The 23,804-nt window shown below is 43.7% G+C and overlaps 1 protein-coding gene across 3 annotated transcripts in view; it reads left to right on the forward strand.

Moving 5' to 3' along the window:
• arhgap46a (Rho GTPase activating protein 46a) overlaps positions 1-22,995 on the forward strand; it is a 38,121-nt gene extending 15,126 nt beyond the window's left edge. For 2 of the 3 annotated variants that reach the window (XM_079683459.1, XM_079683461.1), the window contains exons 3-10: positions 9,602-11,033; positions 13,614-14,280; positions 14,517-14,609; positions 17,298-17,371; positions 19,151-19,350; positions 20,864-20,955; positions 21,030-21,199; positions 21,670-22,995. In XM_079683459.1, the coding sequence (XP_079539585.1) occupies positions 9,602-11,033; positions 13,614-14,280; positions 14,517-14,609; positions 17,298-17,371; positions 19,151-19,350; positions 20,864-20,955; positions 21,030-21,199; positions 21,670-21,864 (2,923 nt within the window). In that variant the 3' untranslated portion in view covers positions 21,865-22,995. The remainder of the gene's footprint in view (positions 1-9,601; positions 11,034-13,613; positions 14,281-14,516; positions 14,610-17,297; positions 17,372-19,150; positions 19,351-20,863; positions 20,956-21,029; positions 21,200-21,669) is intronic. The other variant, XM_079683460.1, reaches the window with a different exon arrangement.
• The last annotated feature ends 809 nt before the right edge of the window (positions 22,996-23,804 follow it).

A 23,804-nucleotide genomic window follows, 5' to 3' on the forward strand; every position in this document is an offset into this window, starting at 1 on the left:
CTCATTACTGGATCCGCGAGCTGCATGATACTGGCATAATAGATTGCCCGATCGGGCAACCAGCAGGTGAGGCTTCATGGCCCGAGCTAAATAGTAGATGGCCCCGGGCCATCGGGCAGTCCTTAATGTCGAGCCCTGACAGTGGTTTGGAGTTAGCTAATTGTTCCTCCCAATACAGAGGAGTTTTAGGGGCTTTCATGAGAATATCTTTTTCCTTTTTTATGCTCACATTACTTCCGTTCATAACTTTTCTTAGTTCCAAAGAGTAGCCTAAGGGGTTTTTCATTTTTTGGTCAGAACCTCTCTATTTTGGGCATGTCGTCACATGTTCCTTTTTTCTTCCCGTTTCTTTTCTATTTGGAATTTTAGCGGGGTTGAATTTGATTAACTTATGACCGTTTGAAAAACAATGCTGTTCTTTGTGGCGATGGGACAATCCCAGTTCTTCCAACAACCGTTTCCTTTTGTTCTGAGCTATTAATAGATCTGTTCATAACAGATAGAAGAGTTTCCAAAGTGTTCTCACAACACACCCTGTGTGTTATTCTAAGCTCTGGTTGGTTAGTGCTGCTTCCTTTCCCTCTCCCTGTCTTTGTGGAGCTCCTATCTTTGTCTATATTCATGCCTTTAGTAGCACACGTTTGTGTTGACTCAAGTGCCAAATCTGTTACTCATTGGCCCAGCCTTATCACGTTTCCTGGGAATTTCTGGGTACTTTGAGCCTGTGGAGCTCATCAGGGAAATACCTTGGTCTCCAGGGGAAAACATGTCTGTCACATGTGGTTACGGGCACAGGAAACCGAAACACACTGATCTCTTTCCACGATTGAAGACCTACAGGTGTTACACATCAACTAGCTTATAACATTTGTATTGAATTTCACCCACCTCTCAATGCATGTGGGTGTATATGTCATCAAACGGATAACATCTGTATGGGATTTCAGCTTAGACAGTGTGTGACCTGTGCCCGTCTTCACCCTGTGTGGGCTCCCCTTCAATGAGCTTTTTAGTTACAGGAGACCTGCTGAGTGGATGTTAAAAGTCTGCTGAGGACACATGACAGCATGGTGTGTAAGAAAACCCAGAAGCGACCCAAGGTGGTTCACATTAGGGTCACAGACCTCTTTGTCTTATGGGCTGACCTCAGGTATAATGGGCCACTAAAAGGAACAAAGGCTCTCACTTAAATCGAGTTGTACCACCGGGGTCAACTGAGAGCTTTTTCTATATAAGCAGGAAGTCTACTGAATGGAGAAGAACACCAAATGACTTGTATGTTCCCTCTCATTTAGACATGTAATGATATAGCGGTGCACCAGCATTTAATCTACGGCAGACACACTGACATTACACACTTTTCCTGATTGCTGACTAGCTTTAAAATCCTTTAAAAAGATTGAAAAATAGTTAGATGCATCAGTTCCTTAAACCTCTAATCTGTCTGAGTTGTTTTGTTTTTGTTATTATACCAACATAGAGTAAGCTTCTACATTAAAGAGGGGATAAATGTGCAACAAGTGTAGTTCAGGGAATGTTGGTTTTAACGTTAGACAGACTTTAGGGAAACTAATGGCAAAAATATTGTTTTAAATCTCCCAAAATATGAATTGATCTCTTAACCAACTAAAAACAGATTGGTAAACGTATGATTTTAATTTCTGTTTCATTTTCTTTGTCGGGGAATTTTAGGTGACTTTTGAAAATGTGCATGAAAGCAAAAGTATTTAAAAACAAAACAAAACATGCTTCTGCTTATCCTGCATGCTTGTGACTGTCTGGCTATGAGTCATGTAAGAGAAATCACCGTGAGCGGGTTTATTTAGGAAACAAAGGGGGCGTCTTATGGGGTAGATAAGGCTATAAAGTTTTTAATGAGCCACACATTGTCTGCATGTTTACCGCGAGAGCTCAAGCCTCTCATGCTTTTCATCTCTGTGCCACTCTGAGGACCTAGCCACAAAGCCTTTTACACATACTGGAAAGACATGTTTCATCTCTACACTCCCGGTGTGGTAAGCTCATTTTCAGCTCGATCCAGATGGTGTTTTAAGTCTGCCTATTTTCTTCAAAAAAGTTGCACTTTGAACTTCTGATCCGGTTATGTGCCTAAGTGCTTTGGTCTGGTTAACAGTGACAATGTCCTTATTTTGTTTTTACCTCTCAGTGCCATTTCTCTCCAGATTGCTTTCTGTCTTTTCCATTCAAAGTTTATAGTATTCTCAAGAACTAGATTACAGAGCGAGAGTTTTATGTGTCTCACTGAAGCAGTGTATCCAACAACCTCTTTTGTTTTATTTTAGAAATCCTTGAAACGCTGCTTTTACGGTTAACTTCCATATGGCGCTGTGGTACGGTAACATATCTCCAGTGTTTTCATGGAGAACCAATGATACCACATGTGAACTGACCTTAGGCATCCAGCCATGACTGCAGCAGCTCATGTTAACCATGCAGATATGGTATTAATCAGGGTGGATTACAGGGTTCCCTTTTTAAATATATCAATTATAATTTTATTAAACATTTTTAAATAAATGGATGGATTGAAATTGATATGATAAAGGCGGTCATTTGGTTACAAAAATGTAATGTACATTCGTAGATGGCGACAATTTCTGATGTAATGTACCTCAAAAAGATTTCCAGGTCGATTCTGACGTTCTCAAAATACTAAAAGTATTAGTGTTTTCTACATATAGGCTTACCTGGGCGTATATAACAAAGGTGGGGTATATTTGGCGACGCTTTTTAGTGGTTCATTTATTTGTATTATCGTTAGCGTCAGGAGGGATCTGCTTTGATAAATTATATATTATTTCAGCCCACCGTGACCAATCTGATATTAATCACATGTTCATTGCAATGACCAGTCCTCTATCTTGAAACCATCCCACTGCTGCACTAAAGTGTTTCCCCAGAGAGACATAACTTTGGTGATCTGGGCAGTAGACATTTTATCCACTCACCCATACATCCCATAACATTTCCCCACAAGGGAGAAATCATGGGATATTTCCATAATGCGTGCATGCATGTCCCCTGCTCTGTTTTGTACAACATAAACTGTCTTTACGAGATCCATTTTATTGAGTTATGCGTAAAAAAATATCTTGGATTTTTTTTATAGTGAATAAATCTGCCTCTGGCTTTTCTGATAGATTCCCTCTATGTTATACCTATCACGCCATTATTATAACAACAATTATGTTGTTTTTCTGCTATTTTCTTTCTCTAAAAAGTGAAACTAACTGGAGCCGTCTCTGTGAGGCAGTTTAATCATGTCATTCAAGGATAGTGCTTTGATGGGCGCTGCCCTATCAGAAAGAGGTTCAGATTCAGTTTCAAATTCCAGAGGCGGGTCTCTCTGGAATCTCTCTGGGTTTGGCCTCATCCTGTCCCCTCTCTGTGATCCTGGTGGCTGTCTTCTGGCCCAGCACTCCTCTACGGAGCCACAGACATGCACAACTGGTAGACATCTTGGCTCAGAGCAGAGAGGTGCGTCAGTTCAGCTGCTACAGGACAGCTGGCCTGGTTCTGTTCGAGGTTTCTTCCCGTCAGAGTTATGACTTGCTGCTGTCGCTCTTGGGGGAATGTGGGGTCTCTGTAATAGCTCTGGCTCTCTAGGGGGTGCCTCACAGACACTATGGTGCTACCAGCGCTACCTCAAGCCTCAAATACCATTTTATACTTCGAAGTGTTTCAAAAGTGAGAGAAAAACAAACAGCTTTGACCGTTGGCAAAGTGAATATGACGTTCTCAGCGAATCCTCTTTGTCTTCTCTGTTTCCTTCCTCCTCGCTGATAGCAGCGATCCCATTGGCTTGTGCTCCGAGGTGTTTATGCAGCAGAAGCTTGGCCTGTGCGACCTCATATCCTCTTCCTGTGAAGCCAATGTTAATAATAACCCCTGTTTTTCAGACCCTACTATTCCCAGAAGGTATATTTAAGAGCTTTCAAATCCATATCCCTATCCGCCGAAGTGACTCAGCTGATGACTTTTCCAACAACAGTTATTCCAGGCAGGAAAGTAAGAAGAGACAGAACATCTGCTGACAGCAGAGTCCCCATAGTATAATTAGTTGGCTCTTGAGACGAGCTGACCACAGCCATATGCAGAGCAGAGACTGAGGTATCTGGTAGTGAGTTTGTGAACGTGGGACACCAGAGCTGCTGAGACTAATTGAAATTCGCTGACCTTTAAGTTGATTTGCTGCCCCAGAGGACAATCCGATTACCCTGTTCCTCTAACTTCATTTGAATTTACATTTCTTTATCTTGTTCCCACACGCTAGCTCCAGCCTCTGAATGAAGAGGTTTGTGGATGTAGGATAGGTGTGTTCACATGTGCTGTGTGTGTCTAATCACGTGTGCTTGGAGAAAAAACCTGTTGAAATGGAGATGATCTCTTTTGCAAACAGCGAGAGATTTAGACAAATCTTAAGAGTTTCTTGTGCTCCCGGAGATAATTATCATGTCTCTATAAACCTCCTGTGATGAATTGCTTGTGCATAATCCCCACCTTGAGCTAACACTCAACCCACTGACACACCCTTTCCAAATAACTTTCATTATGGTTAGAGTAAAGTCCAGGCGTGTTCAGAGAGAGTTACAGTACGTAACAGCCTGTCTATTTTCTCGTCTGTTAAAGATGGCTCCTTCAGGTTCAGCGTCCTTCCTATCATCTTTCTCACCCCCTCTCAATTGCTATCGTTGAGGAGAGGGTTAGTGTGCAACAAGTTCAGTTCAAGGAATGTTCGGCTTAATTGTAGACAGACTTTAGTTCTCCCCAAACGTGTCCAACCAACTAAAGACAGAATTGTAAACGTTTTATTTAAATTTCAGTTTCCATTTTCGGGAACTTAAAAAATTGTGCAAGAAGGCAAGGCAGGTTTATTTATGTAGCATCTTTTCAACTCGAACTGATTTACCAAAAGGGAAATTAAGAGCATTAAGAAATAGAGAAGGGGAAACACATTAAAACAAGCTAATATAGAGGTATACAATATATGAATAAAAGTGACTGTTCAGTCCGTCACTTTTATTAATGTTTGTTCCAGATATTCGGAGCATAATAACTGAACGCCATGTTGAGTTCTGACTCTGGTGACAGAAAGCAGACCCTCCCAGAAGACCTGACAGTTCTGTGTGGTTCATAATCTAGCTGGATATCAAAAATGTATTTCGGCACTAAACCATTCAGCGCTTTATTTTTTCGAAATAGCAACTTTTTTTTTTCGAAAGCAAAAGTATAGAAAACAAAATCAACAAGCTTCTCTTTGTGTGCTTGAGTTGCGCAAGAGGCTTTCTGTTCTCTTGTCTGACTCTGGAGGGTAAAGATGGCTCTTTCAGGTTCAGCCTCCTCCCGATCAACTCTCTCCCCTCCTCAATTGCTATCTTGAGGAGAGGCGTCTCCGTGACGATGGCACAGCGATGCATTGTGTGAGGGCCCCCCCGTCTGAATGAGCCCCGAGGAATGCCGGCGTTCCCGCTCATTCCCTCGCTGCACTCTCCCACGACTAATCCCCACCCCTTCTCATTTACACATGCTCACCCCCCCCCCTCTCTTGTCTCTCTAGCTCTGTGCTCCTTAGCCCATCCAATCCTCCCCCCCTCCCCCACTGACCGTCTCCCCACTCTGCGCCTGTTGTATTCTAAGATAAGATAAGATAGACTTTATTGCTCCCAATTTGTGATCCGTCACAGCAGCATGTAAACAAGGCATTCCACAAAATGTGAGTAGGAAATAAACATAAAATAAAACGCATCTTAAATAATATTAAATAAATAACGACAGTGAAAGATATATATCTGAAGACTATCTCTCAAATATACACCATGAATGGCCAACTACAGCTAACAAAATATGAAGGTAGATTATTATTGACGTATATAGACCTTTTGCACTACTTTTTCAATTCAATTCAAAACCTTTATTTATCCAGGTGAAATCCCATTGAGATCAATGATCTCTTTTTCAAGGGAGACCTGCAGCAGTAGGTTCCACATGAACACATAAAAACAACAGAACAACAAAAGGACATCATACAGCAACATTTACAGGGATTACAATTTACATATCTATCCACATGTACAGGTAACAACAGCATCTGATTGTGTAGCATCCAACCAAGCTTTAAAAACATGTAGTGGTACCAGATTGGTAATTTTCCATTCTTTTTGCAGACTTTTATTTCGTATTTTATGATATATGTTGCAATTTTGGAGGAGCTCAGGTCAGAAGAATTTCATAGCCATTTCTACACTGTAGCTTTGACAATAAAACCTTTGCATCTTGAGTGTGCAAGAAATAAGATGTTAAATATCAATATATTGTTCTGTCTTCTCCTCTCTTTTGGGTTGGGGTACTTTGTAATGATACTTTATTTGGCTGACCTGAGGTTTACTGATATGCAAGTGTCGCTCTAGCTGTTTAATGGGATTACAGGTTTTGGATGGAAATTGAAGACACTGTAAAGCTTTACTTGTTGGAGTTGGCCCCCGGCTCCCCGAATGCAATCGCAGTGATCATCGCCGCACCGAGCTCCCTGCTGATATGCAGCGTAATGTGCCAGTGCGGGGGGGGGGGGAAGAACATGCGAGACCTTTGCTGAGCCTGAGAGGGACAATGGTGTTCAGACAACAGAGACAAAGCCTGACAAAATCCCTCTCTCCCAACACTGAGCTGCACTTCCTCACAGGCCAGTGAACGTGCTCAGTTTCAGTCCCTGAAGAATATGGGGTTTGACGTGGCTACTGAAATTATCCCAGGATATCATTTGGTCTTTGTATGGACATGAAGGAGTAGTATAGAACCAACAATGTCGTGTTATTTCGTACATAATGTTAAAGGGGTGAAAATATATTTAATTTCGAATGTATGTTGCGGAACATCTTGTAAAGCTGTCTATAAGCTCCCTATAATTAAGCTTTAGCCCATTCTTCCGCCCTGGCGCAGTGTGTGAGCCTTACATTAGGCATTTCCTGTTTGCGTTGCATATGCGTAAGCTTTCTCTACAACCTTCCAGAGGTCCCCCTCAAACAGGAAGTGCTGGTGCCTACTATCTCAGGGTCAGCCCTCATAAAATGCGTCACCCACCCACCAAGAAAAGACAGCCTGATGTTTTTCCTTGACAGTCGAACAACAGGGTTGGATTTGCTTGTGGATAATAGAAGGGGAATTTGATTATTGTGGTTTTGTGTGTGAGGTCCTCTGTGTTCTTCGGCCAACCCAATTACAAGAGACGCCTTGATGTTCCATGTGTGAGCCGGTGCTGCCGTAGCAAACCGGTGCTAAACAGACAGCTGCTGAGGTGGGAACGATTTTGTAGCATTTGTGTCACCTACAACTGCTAGACAGAGCCCGAGTGAGAAAACATACACTGTTTCAAAGAGCACAAACAGTGGCTTGTCATGTTTACAGCTGTCACCTATCAACCCCCTCCTCCTCGTAACCATTAGACACTCGCACTTCCTTGTAACAACTAAACATTGGTGGTTTGAGGTGAATCCCATCCCTCTGAGTTTCTTGTCTTCACACGTGTCCGTCTGTGTTTGTTAGCTGTTATTTCGGCAGTAAACTTTGGTGTCAGTGAGATGGGGGCCATTGGAGCGTTCCCAACTAAAGTGTTTGTGGCAGATTGGTGTTGTGCCAGCTGGCTGAGATCCAGAGGTGGAAGAAGTACCAATATCTTGAGTAGAAGTAAAAGTCCTGCATTCAAAATGTTACTCAAGTGAAAGTATTGGCATCAAAATATACTTAAAGTAACCAAAGTAAGGGTACTCAGAATAATATATTATATGTTTTGATTATAATGATTGATCATTAAAGTGTTATCAAAGCTGGTAAAGGTGCAGCTAGTTTTAATTACTTTATTTACTGCAGGGTAGCTTGTGAATTTACTCCAGGTGTTGACTTAAGTCCTATTTAAGTGTTGATTGAATTTCCCATCGTTAAAACAAATCTTTAGAGTTACTAAATGAATTTAATAAATGTGGTGTAGTAAAAGTACACGATTTACCTCTCAATTATTGTGGGGTAGAAGTACAAAGTAGCACAAAATGTAAAGTACATGTAATTACAAATTCTTCTTAAGTACGGTACTTGAGTAAATGTACTTAGTTAATTCACACCCCTGCTGAGATCCAGCTGTTAATAGACCCTATCTGGATGGTATATCTGTGGAACCGTTTGAAGATGAGAGCCTGTTTACATTCAAACTGCTGAGGGGGTGTGACTATGGTATGGACAGGGGAGAGAGAGAGAGAGAGAGAGACACAGAGAGAGAGAGAGAGAGAGAGAGAGAGAGAATGGCCTGCTGTAGCTAGAAGGAATAAAGGAAGTTTGCCGTTAGCTCGAGGTCCTCAGGGGAATTGTTTCAGCATTGTTCCAGAGAGAAGTGGGGAGGATGGGGGGGGGGGGTCAGTCCGCCTCCTTCCTCCTCCCTCTGTGTCCTCTCACTGCACAACTCACTACTAAAAAGTCTGTTGGAAAAGGAAGCCTTTAAGCACTTGCTCTGGCTCGATCAGTGTTTGGATTTAGGACAGGAGGTGATCCGATTTTATCTAATTAATTACCCCAGTGAATGTTAAGAAGAGGGCGGCAGGGGGGAGGTAAGTCTTCTTTCCTGCCTTGTAACGTATTTACCTGTGACCCGGTGATTAAGATAAAGAGTCTCCTGAGCTTGTGTATTCTGTGCTGCGTCACATGCGTCTCACTCAGGCAAGCCACCGACTTTGTCCATGTGCAATAATTCCTCGCTTTAGGTTAAAGGGGTCAAGTTTTCTGATCAGCCTAGGAATGAAAAGTCCTGATTGCCGGGGAAGATTACGAGGGAACAAGCCTTGTGGAGGGACGCAGAGCAGGGCAGCGTGACCGGATTGATGGCAGATTGTTTTACGTTTGCCGGGATTAGCAGTGGGCCATTGGGTTTGAAGTTAGCCCAGCCGCTCAACCAAAAGGAGAAGAATTAACCTTTGCACCTAAATGAAGATATTCTCAGCTGTGAACTACTGCAATTCCTACTTCCCTCAGATCAGCCTCTTTCCATGTGGACTACCGGTTTACTGCACAAATATTGACTCAGTGAGTCAGATGCCATGAGTCATTCCAACATTTGCTACTTCACAGGCATACAACCACCAACAGTCATCTTATATAACATTATCCTGTGTGTATTCTCACGAGCCAGGCCCACATGGACGAAGTGTGAATGGATTTCAGTCAGATGTGTTGTGTTCAGTCACTCAGTATTTTTAGGCACAACACACACTGGAGGTATTGTCTCATGGGTTTAACGAGGCCATTTTGACTGCCAGACAAAAAATGGAGTCAAATGTTTGAAGGTCAGCAAAATGTTTGGAGAGGAATTTGTGGATTGCTGCTGATTTTCCCAGCCCTGTCAGCTTAGTGTTTTCTTGATTTGATGAAATATAGCGAGTTACTTGATGCCTGGGAATGATTCTATGTTTATGCTTTTTATGTTTTACTTAACCGTGTTCTTTAAGACTTGAGATATATATATATATATATATATATATATATATAGCTGCTTTGGGCGACGTGAAACCAATTTGTTTTCTTTTGTTCTCTTCCTTTTTAGTGATGCTTCTCAAAGATGGCAGCCCACCCCGGGTTCTAAGGCAGCCATGTTGGTGAAGGTGAACAGTATGAGCCGAAGCCAGCCAATCCCAGCCTCGCAGCAGCTCCTCCAGCACAGTTCACAAAGCAAAACCTTCACCCTGCACCCGTCTGGCAACAAGACCCAAGGAGGACACATAAGCTCCCCCCAGGGATATAGAACCACCCCTTCTGGCAAAATGTCAGCTGACAGTCGTCAGCCGAATCACCTGAGGAAGGCCAGCAATGGCAGCTTCTGTGTGGTGACAGACACTACTCATCCCAGTCCGCTCCTCCACAGGTCTCAGACCAGCACTCCATGTCCCGCCTCCCCCCAGTATAGTTGCACTACCCCAATCTACGACGAGCCAGTTACAGAATGTCCCATATATGATGAACCCCCCACAGACATGGAGGTAGAGGGGGCCCACCTTTACAACGGGCAACATCTGTCTCGCCTGACACCCACCCACAGCCTGCAGAAACCCAGACTCCTCCAGCACCCGGGTCCACCCCACCCCGGGTCCCGACACAGGAGAAACCCCTCGGCCTCTGACTACAGCCCAGCTGGTCTGGAGTGCATCAAGCACATGATCAACGTGGACCCCAAACAGGGGCTCCTACCCGGCTCTCCTGTCCCTACACACCGCACCCCTTCCCCTCCCTCCAGGCAGGATCCCGTCTTGACCCCTCCTCAGCCTCACGCCCAGCTCCAGGCCCACTCTTTGCCCCAGACTCGAGGTCAGCTGAGGGACAGGGAGGCGGGGCCCCCGGGCCCCAGTACACTGGATAAGAAGCAGAGCTGGCGGGTGCTGGAGGCCACGGTGCAGCGCGCCATGGAGGCCCGACACAGCCGGCAGAGCAGCCAGGCCTCGCAGGACTTCCCCTCCACCACCCCCCAGCCCACCGGCAACTATCAGGACTCTGGTTACTCCACCGGCCCCTCCCCGAGTTTGAGGCGTAAGAGCCGGAGGAGGATGGGAGCCGCCGGGGGGACGGGGGGCAGGCCGGGGTCTGTGGGCAGCACCGGGGAGCTGTGCGCCCTCAACGAGAAGCTGATGGCCGAGATGAGGGAGGTGGTGAGTCGCTCCAACACCATGAGGGAGGTGAGGGCGGGGCTGGACCCGGAGGTCGGGGAGAGGGCCGTTGTACCACGGACACGCTCCCCCGCCGACTCTCTCAGGTGGTACGGGGGAGTGGGAGGGGGGTCGTCGAGTAGATGCGATTCACGAGAGGAGCTCAGCGGCGCCGCCCGGTCACTGAACAGGGCGGGTAACCATGGCAACCCTGCGCTGACCCCTCTGGAGATACCAGGGAGGCAGAAGAGGACGTATGAGAAGGTGGACACTTTGGAGCTGAGCATCAACAGCCAGGTCAGCCTGTCCTCACCAGAGACCCCGGGACCCCCATCACAGGTAACCCCACGCTCCACTGTGTTTTTTAAAGTTCAAAGGATTTATTCTCCTATGTGAAGCTAGTGTAGTTATGGCAAGGAGATCTTAAGCCTCAGGCTCCTCTAACAATGCCACATAAAAATAGATAAGACATAAAACACTGAAACTGAGTGTATGAGGCAAGTGGCGATAACATGTCAGTAGAAAATACCTCAAAGCTTTTCCAATATTATGAAATCTTTCTGCCTGGTTAGGAGCTCAGCTGAGTGTGTGTAATGGTGTGTTCTGTTTACCTCAGAAAGTTAGCTTGGATTCATCTTGTTTGGTGTGATTACTAATGTCTCTCCAGATTTACTATCAGATTACAGAATAATTCAGTCAGTGGAAGGAGTCATTCCTGAACATGTATTCTGTCTGGTCCTCAAAGAGCTGCGAGTGAAACAATAGACAGATTCTGTGACTGTGAAAACATTCGTTGACTATTTAAACAGATTTGGTTCAACTTTAATTTTGACATGGCAGAGCACTCAAATAAACAGAAACACGTGGAGGAACCACAGTGATGTCTTGAAGGGCCCTGATAAAACACATGATCGAAGACGAAAGAAGAATATGAAACTTTTATAAAAGTAGCAGCAAGTGGAGTCTCTAAAGCCCCTCTTGATACAGAATCACACCCGTTACAGTGCTGTGATAAAAGGTGTGTGTGTGTTTGTGTGTTTGTCAGGTTGTAGAAAGTGGTATGTGAGTGGATGGTGTTTGTTTGTTTTGCGAGTATGAAGCGGGATGTGACATCATTTTATTTTTGGAGGAAGTGTATTCAAACCCATACTCATTCAGTAAGTATTACATAAAAAAAAAAGAGGAAACAGTGGGATAAAAACTGTAAAGGCTTATGTGTTTCATTGTGTGAGTAATACCTTTTACACTCCAGTTTTTAAGTGTCTAAATGTCCCTGGATATTAAGCAGTAGGCAGGCCGGGCACTGCTGACTATAATGGCCGCAGTCCCAGCATTACCTGTCATCTCCTGCCCTCCTCCATCTGCTGCGCACGGCAGGTTCTGTGTGCTCATATGCCAGATCTGTGCCTGGGCATGTGGGGCCCATGCCAGGCCAGAGAGATTCAGGACATGGCTTCCCTCGGTCAGGAAGGAGGCCGCTGAGGCCCATATGGCCCGGGCTCTGCAGGGAGATGAGGAGTAGGAAGAGGAAGTAGGCTGGTACCACGGCGTATTGGTACCACTGTAGCTTAAACATGTTAGACAACAGCCAAGGAGCAGTGAGCGGGCCCCCTAAGTCTGTCCTGGAATGTTTTTCAGACCTGCTGTTATATCACTCACACACACTCTCAGATTATGGCTTGCTCCATATTTCCATATTTGAACATTCTGTTCTTACTGAAAGACCTTATGAACTTGCTTGTTCAAAAGGATGCACTTAAAATGTCCATTTCCAAATAAAAATGAATGAATATTGCATGACTTCAAAGTTGAAAGCATTTTCTGCACACTATGACTGAATAAGCATCTTGTGCTGGTGCATCTGTAAGTGATCTGTAACACAGTGTAATTTAGGGAGAGTAAGAGTTGTACATTCCCAGTCCCTAGTTAAACATCTGTTTGTTGCATTTGATCTCCTACAGTTGACCTCTATAACCCGTTTAAAAAGCCTACATCAACTCCGTACAACCATCATAAAGTCTCTGCCAAAGCCAAACCTCACATCTGCTCCATTTGATTGAGAAACCAAAATGTGAAGTCCAGCTTGTCTGGCGCACGTGAGCTCCATCTTTCATCGGGGTCTCATTGAAAAGACTTGTTGATGCGTTTTATGTTCCATTAGTATATTCTGTGCTTTGATTCTGGCTCTGGTCTGGTGTTGTTCCTGGCTGCTTGCAGAGCATATCTAGGCTCCTGGCTTTCATATTAAGGGAGTTAGAGGGCCTCCTCTCAGTCGTCAACTCCACCGCAGGGATCACAGAGCATAGCTTTGGTTTTGATCCTGCTTTGGGACTGTATGGACTGTTACTGACTGGTCACCTGCTCCTGAGGGGCCAGGGTTCATAGCTTTTTTGAGATTTCTTGTCCGGGTAGCCTCTATTGTCTTCCCAAGCCAGTTCAGATTTAACCATGCCCACTTCGGCATCCACGTAGCTCTGAGCGAGTGCGTCACTATGCTAGCAACGTTGAAGTGTTATCACGTCTACTCTAGCTTGGAACAAAAAAGTGATATGGGCTGTTTATCAGACTTAGCTAAGTACTACCCACGGTTCCTCTCCCTCACTTCCTTCCACTTGGAGACAACTTCACTGGGGGGGGTGGATCTCAAGAGTCCCATCTTTGGTAGTGCAAGTGCAAGACATGCTGAGTAACCAAACAGAATATGCTTTATCCTCTGACAGTGTTGGAAAGTACATCAACTCAAATACTGAACTTATGTACAAAACGTGACAAACCAAAAAACAAGCTCTTAGGCTACGTATTGGTTTCTAGATTATTCTTCTTAAATCCATGTTTCCCTCGCCCACGGTAGGCGCTCACCTCCTTTGTAAACCTCCCTCTCCTTCTCCATCTCATGTTGCCTTCTTGCCCCCCCTGTAGACGAGCACCTTAGAGCTGCAGGCCCAGTTGGAGAACAGGAAGAAAGGCATGGCGGACGGACGCACCGCTTCCCTGGGCCCTCACCGCCCTGCCAGCCACGACAACAGAGAGGGAAGTGATGGCGCCGGAGGAAGATCACGAGGGTCCTCCTACCAGCTGTCCTACGCCACCCTGCGGCAGCCCCCCCCTCCAGACGTGGGCATGGAGGACTGGGCTAGTAAGCACCTCAACATGCACACACAGGGCCTGTTCAGACGCCGCGTGTCCATCGCTAACATGCTATCGTGGAACCGCGGATCCATCAAGAAGCCCATGTTGGTCACCAGCAACCGCGCCGTAAGAAAGGAGGCCTGCGAGATGTTCAAACTGCTGCAGGCCTACATGGGGGACCGGCCTTCACGCCTGGACCGCCGACACTGCGCCCTCCTCATCATCACCAAGTGCTGGGACATGCCCGGGCTGCGGGACGAGCTCTACGTGCAGCTGGTGAGGCAGACCACAGGAAATGCCACCCCCAGGAGCCTGGCGGCGGGGTGGGAGCTGATGGCCGTCAGCTTGGCGTTCTTCGCCCCCTCGCCCAAGTTCCGCTGCTACCTGGAGGGTTACATCCAGAGACACACAGACCCGTCCAGCGACAAGAAATGTGAGTCTCAGACTGAGGAAGACGGTGGGTCACCTTTCTGTTCTTTTCTGCACCCCCCTTTGAAAGTTATCGTTTTTAAAATCACCTCTGTATTCTCCTCCCTTTCTCTTATTTTCCTTTGGAAGTGTAATTTAGTCAGCATGATCCCGGTAGAAAGTACAGGATTGTTTCTGATGAGCCCAATAATCTAATCTGTCGGTCTTGTGTAAAATCGAATTGTCCGTCAGAGATGTGACCGTTGCTGTTTTTCTGTTTCTTAGTGACTCAGTTCATATTGGACCAGCAGGAGCTGAACGTGAAGAAACATTCAAAGTCCAGAAAGAAGCGGAAACAGAACTCGGATGACGAAGAAGGTAATTCAATTAGTTCAAATATCACATTAAGAACATTGGCTTCTCGGTATTTCCTATTTACACAAGTGTATCTGTTTGACAGAGCACAAAGTAGGCAGAGGAGCGACTCCCAAAGATGTTTTTCTAATCTGTTCAAAAGCTGTGCAGTCTGAGCCATTACAAATCTAATATATCGCTCCCTGTAGACACCGCTCTGAGTGGGATGGAAAATTCAGCACTGTGCAGTTTGTCAGATGAGGACATGCTGATGTACTCGCAGATACAATGAATGGGTTTCACAGAAAGCTGAGCTGGAAAAAAAAATGTAGGATGAGAATGTTCTCCATGCACACAATGGACCACACTGTGAGTCATATTAGCGGTCCCTCTTGCCACCCGCATGTCAGACAGCCTATAAAGGGGATACCTACTCATCGACACTCATGAAAGCACCCCTTACTAGTGATGATGTCACCGGAGGGGAAACCAATCATCTTGCAGCAGCCACACACACATTGTAATTCAGTGACTCAGACCCGAACTGACTAAGAGGTCGGAGGGAAAGCCTATTGAACACGTCTGACTAAGACTCAAGGACTTTTAAGACGGAGGAATCTTGATGAAAGCCAGAGAGAAAAACAAGTCCCACATGTACCAAAACAACATGCTGCTGTTTGCCTGATGGATGGAGGAGCTGGGTCATTGTGTGTGACCAGAGTTATGAGCAGCTGTGAGCAGCATGTGGGAACCAAGGTTATACATGTACTTCAGTTTTAGAGAAAGTTAAGCTTTAATCTATTTCATTTCAGTTTATTTTTGCTAGGGCCAGGTATAAAGAAATAGAAGATGGTAGCCACAAATACATACAAAGTATATGGTTCAAGAACAGCAATAATGTGCAAATGCTTTGAATTGGGAACCACCTCAAGTCCTCTTTTACTACCACACTCAATAACAGTTGGTTTACATTAGATCCAAGCTGAATAGTTTGGTTAGAAGGCATTTTATCCACTTAAATATTCTAATATTGTTCTTTTTTTAAATTCAATACTATACACAGCATGTTAAAAACAGCATGTGGCGCAATTGTGTCTGTCGATTTTTTTTTTTTAAATCTCACGATAGTTGCCGTCTCTTTTTTTGAGTTAAAACTTGAATGAAATAACAGTTTATATGAAAAGGGCCCTATTTCTTCGGACATAGGGGGGGGCCTCTTTCCTGTAGTGTGGTGTATAGGTTTTTCTGCATGTAAATGGTCTGCAAATTCTCCCACATCTCCCACAACGTTTTCCAATGCTTATTTCCGCTGTATCTTTAGGTTTACTTTACAATAATTAGCATGGTTGGAACTGGAGGCTTCTTTTGAGGCTGAATCTGGTCTGGGCTTTAAAAACAGACCTCTTTGAGCTCTGGGCCCGGGAGACTGCTTTCAGCCATCACTTGGATTACTGTAAACTTGTCTCATAAACAAAACCCCAGCTGAGACTGAAGTCGTCTCCTCCACATCCTCTAAGAGCTCCGCTGTGTTCTTGTTGTCAAGTTCAGCTTCCTCGCAGAGACAGGTGTCATGTTGTTCTCATCCAGGTGCAGTTCACTCCTAATGAGCTTGTCTTTCTCCTGGGCTTTGGTTGCCAGGTTGTTCTTGTTTTCCTCCCATCAAGCGTGATGTAAATATAGACTGTGAGTAGTGTTTCAACCCTTTTCTCACTGCAGCAAAGGGGTTCCGCGCTCTTGCTTTTCTGCGAGCAAATGTAATGTATGTTTGGAGCCTTGGGAAAAGTAGCCCCGTCTTTGCCAAGATCAAGAGCGAGTTATTGATACGATCTCTCTAATTAGACATAATTATAGTCGAACTCAGTCAGATTAGCAGCAGTGGTGAGTGGGAGTCACCTGTTTGTCATAAATCTGGGGGCTTTGGCTGTCAGCAACATGATGGAAAGTGCTTTTTTAAAATCCTGTGGGTTCTTCCATCTGGCCTCGGTTCAGGTAGGGCGATCATGGGAATGCGGAAAGACCCCATGAGAGCTCAGCGTTTAGTGTAAACCCAAGTTACTACAGCTATGAAACATGGGGATGATTTTGTTCATGGGTGCATATACGATGAACATAGTTTTCTGGATGGCTGAGAGCTAGGCATGTACAGAATGTCTAACCTGTTAGCCACACATCAGGTCTTTCTGTAGCTCGAGTCTCATGCCACCTTAGCAAACAAGCTAGTTCCTCTAACGTAGTTCACATCCGAAGCAGATCTGGGCCCTACAGCAGCTACTTACTTAGCAGACCTCTGTGTTTCTAATTCACTTTGAAACTCTTCATGTCAGTGTGTGCTGGTGAATCACCTGAACGCTGGATGAGCCGGCCGGATCCTGCCTCTAAGGCTTTTGTTCAACAGCAGTAAATCTTCCCTCAGCCTGACAGTGCAGCCGGGCCGGCTCTAATCCCCATATGCCAGAATCACACCGTCAACATGTCTCTCACATTACCGCTGCCTGCCTCTCATACGCTGTTTGACATCTGTGGGAAAACACTGCGCGTCCTGTTTGTGGGAAAGAATTCAAATCATTTATTATTGTGTGTGTTCAGTAATACCTGTTGCTTAAGGGTTTTACACAGGCTCTTTACGAACAAAACAAGGGTGTGCTACTGTAGGGTTGTTCTGGACTTTGCTACGCTGTTTCTGAGTCCTGTGCTTTTCTGTTGACTTCACAGGTCTGCCTATCAGCACGTATGCCAAGTTCTGCTATCGGAAACTTCAGAAGGTGGCGATCACAGGGGGCAAAAAGGTAAGAAATATGGCACTTTCACATAACAAATAGGATCTATCATTGAAAAATGTATACTTATTTGTTGTAGTTTTGTTTCAGTTGAACACAAACACACAGAAGACTTGAACAGACACATCCCCAGGGACAATCCAACACAAATCATGTGGTTGAAAATTCCTAGTCGACTCTAATCCTGTTTGTTGACTTATTAGGTTGTAAAAGATTCTCTACAAAGAATCATGCGAAAGCACTACTTTTAAATCTAGTGTGTGCCAGAGAAGTGCATACAAAAGGACTAATTGATTAAAAAAAAGTCTTAATGCACTAGCAGCAAAACCAACAACTATTTGCCTAAGAGGGGTTGCTGTAAAGAAAACGCCACCAATCACTGAGAAGGGATCCCATCAAGCCTTCAGCGGGATAGAAAAGGACTTTTGTCTAATGACAGTTATCATATACTCTACCAAACCAGTTTCAACCCATCATAAAAGAAGCACAAAGAATACATTTGGAAAGAATTATAAATGTGACATTAAGGGAGGAGAAGATAATACGTAAAATCAAATGTCACAGTATTCCTTCCTTTCTAGGTAATATCCATATTGAAATGTTATAACCATTTAGATATTAAAGAGGATTAATCACAAAAATATACATTTTGAAATAGTTATAGGGTAAACTACATATTATCAGATAAAAGCCCCATACCAAGTATATCCTTTCTTTCTACACTGAACAAAAATATAAACGCAACACTTTTGTTTTTGCTCCCATTTTTCATGAGATGAACTCAAAGATCTAAAACATTTTCTATATACACAAAATAACAATTTCTCTCATATTGTTCATAAATCTGAAAAAATCTGTGATAGTGAGCACTTCTCCTTTGCCGAGATAATCCATCCCACCTCACAGGTGTGGCATATCAAGATGCTGATTAGACAGCATGATTATTGCACAGGTGTGCCTTAGGGTGGCCACAATAAAAGGCCACCCTTAAACATGCATTTTTGCTTTATTGGGGGGGTCTGGGGGGGTCCGAAAACCAGTCAGTATCTGGTGTGAGCGTTAGGATTAGGGTTAGGGTTAGGATTAGGGTAATGTTGTGAATCGAGTGGCCTGTGTTCGTCGTCCATAACATACGCCTGCCCATACCATAACCCCACCACCACCATGGGCCACTCGATTCACAACATTACCCTAACCCTAACGCTCACACCAGATACTGACTGGTTTTCGGACCCCCCCAGACCCCCCAATAAAGCAAAAATGCATGTTTAAGGGTGGCCTTTTATTGTGGCCAGCCTAAGGCACACCTGTGCAATAATCATGCTGTCTAATCAGCATCTTGATATGCCACACCTGTGAGGTGGGATGGATTATCTCGGCAAAGGAGAAGTGCTCACTATCACAGATTTTTTCAGATTTATGAACAATATTTGAGAGAAATGGTTATTTTGTGTATGTAGAAAATGTTTTAGATCTTTGAGTTCATCTAATGAAAAATGGAAGCAAAAACAAAAGTGTTGCGTTTATATTTTTGTTCAGTGTATTTAATATCCATATGTAACAACCACATGGACCAAAACAGGGCGCTTCAGTTTTAGAAGTTGTATTCTTGCCTCTGACTCATCCTGGCTGCTGTCACACACACAGAGACATAATTACAGGTGCACACACACACTCACAGCTACAGACGTAAACACAGACACAGTCATGGCGGTGCAGCTGCAGACATGATTAGTATCATAGAGAGGTATCACAGGTAGTAAATCTTCTCCTCCTTTATCTCTTCAGGGTCTGCGTAAGCCCACCTTGGAGGAGATCGACCACAGCAGGCGGGCCATCGTCACCCCCTCGCTGTTCGGCAGCTCTCTGGAGGAGGTGATGGAGCGGCAGAGAGAGCTGTTCCCCGACAGGAAGCTGCCCTGGGTGCAGGTGCAGCTCTCCCAGTACGTCCTGGCTCTGGGGGGGGCTCAGACGGAGGGCATCTTCAGGTGAGATACAGACCAAGACTGTGTCACAGTGATGAAGTATTTAAAGTTAGCATCTCAAACGTTTCGTCAATTAAAGCCAGAGGCGTTTTCCATTGGATTTAGAAATATTGCAGAAAATAAGATCCGTTGCAAACACACGTTTTTTCAGTCATCAGATCATCTCCACATATTAACAAGGAACATTTCATGATTTTTCAAGCGTATGAATACATTTGCTTTAATGTTTATGTTATTTGTATTTTATTACAATGTGATTCGTGTAAACTAACTGTCAAAATGCTGCTGTGACAAAACAAATTCCCAACTTGTGATAAATAAAGTATCTATCTATCTACAGATCTATCTCTCTCTCTCTCTCTCTCTCTCTCTCTCTCTCTCTCTCTCTCTCTCTCTCTCTCTCTCTCTCTCTCTCTCTCTCTCTCTCTCTCTCTATATCTATCTCTCTCTCTCTCTCTCTATATCTCTCTCTCTCTCTCTCTATCTATCTATCTATCTATCTATCTATCTATCTATCTATCTATCTCTCTATCTCTCTATCTCTCTATCTATCTGTCTATATTTCTATCTGTCTATCTCTCTATATATATATCTATCATCTATCTGTCTATCTATATATCTCTCTATCTCTATCCCTCTCTATCTCTATCTCTCTCTTTCTCTCTCTCTCTCTCTCTCTCTCTCTCTATCTATCTAATCAGCAGAAGTCAAAAGCTAAGGTAGGCTATCAAGGGACTACATAGCATCATTGCGTCAGAACCACTAAGCTAAAGTCAAACTCGTGTTTGGCGTGATGATGTTTACTCTTCTCATTTAGCCATTTAGTTATCAACCTCCATTTTGAATACATGTGCAAGCTTCAGACCAGTGGGGTGTTTACTGAAACAGTGTTTTCCTTCAGGCATGTAAAAAAAAAAAAAAAACCTCAAAGAACCGTTGACCTCGAGATTAGAGAACAAGAAGTGGCTTGAATGAGCTCATTTCTAACTTTTAGCAATCATTCCTGCACCACTCTATTACATGCCTCACCTTGAGCTCGGTACTTATGTACTGTGTGTGCTTTCTAGTATGCATATAGTGTATAAACAGAATGTGTGTGGTCTCGTGTATCACCCTGTGTACAGTACAACAGACAGCACAAGAAACACACTCCTGCTTTGGTCCGGAGACCAGCGCTGTTTAATTTGATACTTCATAATGTGTGTTTACATTAAGCTTGCAAACACGTAGGAACTACAACCCTGTTTGTGTAGCATCTTCTGCAGCCAACGTGATCCTGTAACATCTTGCCTTCTCTACACGGGGACTGACCTCAGCTCTGTCTTTTGTTATTCAGTGTTTTTGGTTTTGTTCCAAAGAAGTCCTGCAAACAAAGGACAGAGTCTTTCCAGCCCCATTTGAATCCAATTGTCTGTGCATGAGTAATGGCTTTGCCACCGGGCATAGAGCGTCTGTAGCGACAGAAGTAGGGCTCCCTCTTGTGGCCACTGAGTGTAACATGGGGCTTTATTTTCAGGGTGCCTGGGGACATTGATGAAGTGAATGCGTTGAAGCTCCAGGTGGACCAGTGGAGGATCCCGGAGAACCTCTCTGACCCCAACGTTCCTGGTGAGGGAGGAAGCGTTTAGTTTGTTTGTGTTGGGTGTTTATATGAATACTAAGTGTGTGTTTGTCTCGTCCAGCCTCTCTGATGAAGCTGTGGTATCGGGAGCTGGAGGAGCCTCTCATCCCGATGAACTTCTACAAGCAGTGCGTAAATAACTGTGACGACCCCGTAGCGGCCATCGCTGTGGTTCAGTCTCTGCCCGAGCTCAGCAGGCTGGTGCTCTGCTACTTCATCCACTTCCTGCAGGTAATGATGACACACATTTATAAATAATCCCAACCAGGCTCCATATTCCACTGACCCCATTCGGACAATATCGGCACAAGTTTTTCTGAATTAATGAGATTATCATCTAATAATTATGGAAAAGGTTTTCAGGGTAGAAAAAAAGATATGATTTTGTATTGTGATTTTTTTTATTAAAACATTTGTCAGAATACGGGGATTATTATCTCATTAGATTAGAGAAAAATGTATAATATTTGTTTAGTTTCAAACTTGTTAATTTCTTTGTATTTACATAATACATTCTCAGTGCTTGTTTTGAACTTTATTTATTGTACTTTAAAACATCTATTACCCTCCCTTACAAACAAGGACAATTAAACAATTATTCAAAAGAAAAACCCAATTCAAACTGAACTTTATTTAAAAATGAATATATTTTTGTGGATAACCAATTGGTTAACACCTTGCTTTCTCCTGATTGTCTCCAGGTTTTCGCTCAGCCCTCAAACGTGGCGATAACTAAAATGGATGTGAACAACCTGGCCATGGTGATGGCGCCCAACTGCCTGCGCTGCCAGTCGGACGACCCGCGGATCATCTTCGAGAACACGCGCAAGGAGATGTCCTTCCTGAGGATGCTCATCGTGCATCTGGAGACCAGCTTCATCGAAGGAGTGGTGTGAAGCCTCAGGTGCTGAATCAGCATCTCCAGTTACACCTTCAATCATGCATAAACACTGTTTTCGGCTCAGACCACACTGGAAACCCTCGGGGGGGGGGGGGGGAATACTACACCTCTGTTACACAAAAACAAAGTCAAAACAACTCAAAGTTTTGGACCCTGGTTCCCGCTTGTTTTCCTACTGAGAGACAACACGCATCACCTTTGGGCTCGCTGTTTAATTTTCATACTAAAATCTTTAAAGTGGCTCAAAGTGGCTGCATGTGAAAACAGGTCTAACTTCTTATGGGTAGTAAAACTGTGTAGACTCTTACAGTATTCACTTGCAAAGCGAATCTAAAGAAATTGTGAACTCATTCAAGTGTGTGTGTGTGTGTGTGTGATTGTCAGAGTGAACGAAAGACACAGCCTTCTTTCATGTACAGAAAATGTTTAAATATAACGAAAAGTAAAAGAACTCTGGCAATGGTGTCTGATTAATAAGCTTGGTTTTGAGTAGTTGTATTGAAAGCTCCTCGTTTAACAAGAATAAGAAACTATAAAGAGACTTTCTTTCAAAGCTCTTTCTAATAGTTGGTTGAGATTTCTAAGTAAAATAAATGTGCATTGATTTTACAACTCTAAAGTGAAGCCAGACACCAGTGTTGGGATTACAGTTGATCATAGTGATGTGAGAGGTTGGTAAATCTCTCAATTGGAAGCGTGTTCTCTTTTGTTTGTGCTCTGTACGTGTTTTGGCTCAGGTCTTATGATAAAAACGGGTGTTGACCTCACAGACTGAACATTTAACCGATCACAAACCCTGTCTCGTTCTATGAGAATGTAGATTGAGCTTTCCGTGTCCCCTCTCAGGCTTTGCGATGTAAATAAATAATGTGTGTAAATAGTATTAACTCTCCCTAAGTGTAATCTAATGATCCAGGTTAAGGGTGATGTAAAATATTGCCGTTAAAAACGCAATAAAAAGTGTGTTTTTTTGTAATTAACTGTTCATTTCTCTGCTGTAACCGCCGGCCTTTTGAACATAGGACAGACTCAAACCACTTTCCATGTGTGTGCGTGTGTATATGTGTGTTTGCATATGTTATAATATGGAATGGCTGTCCATAAATAAAGGTTTGTTAAAATGGTACATTGTTTGTGTTGGCATGTTTGACTTTATTTTGATAGGGGTTTGCAGAGGGGAGACAGGAAATGAGGGGAGAGGAAACAAAGACCCCGGGCAGGAAGCTGCGACCTCACCATCCTTCTCTTAAAATGAGTCCAAGAGAAAATTTGCCTTTTGTAAATAATGAATGCTGAATTGCAGTATTTTGTTATTTATGTTTCAGGTGAGATTTAATGATGAGTGTGTGGGTATTCAAATCTGAAGTGTGATCTTACTAAAGGTCTAAACTAATGGATTATTATATAATTTAGGGATTTTAATTAATTAAATAAGCAACAAAGGAGTGAAATCTCTTTAAATTCACAAAATAACATTAGGACCTGTAAAAGGACCTTAACTTTTCATTTGGTGAAAAGCTCAATAGTTGAAATATAAATATATATAATTTATGAATGCTCCTGTTGTCTTCGGGTCAAATCTGACAGATTTACTCCTTTCATCAATCATTACTTTTTTTTTAATTTATTACATTCGATTGCATTAAGGCTTTATGATATCCTTCACAGTAGACATTTGAACATATTAAATTGCTGATCACCACTTTCATTGAATTTTGGATGATTTAGTCAACTTTGTAACACCCATGGTGTTCCCGGTCAAAAATGACCGCCATAAAGAAAAGGAATTAGTAACCATCTGGATCAGATAAAGATCACACACACACACACACACACACACACACACACACACACACACACACACACACACACACACACACACACACACACACACACACACACACACACACACACACACACACACACACACACACA

This window comes from Notothenia rossii, assembly GCF_949606895.1.
Source record: "Notothenia rossii genome assembly, chromosome: 5".
NCBI lineage: Eukaryota > Metazoa > Chordata > Actinopteri > Perciformes > Nototheniidae > Notothenia > Notothenia rossii.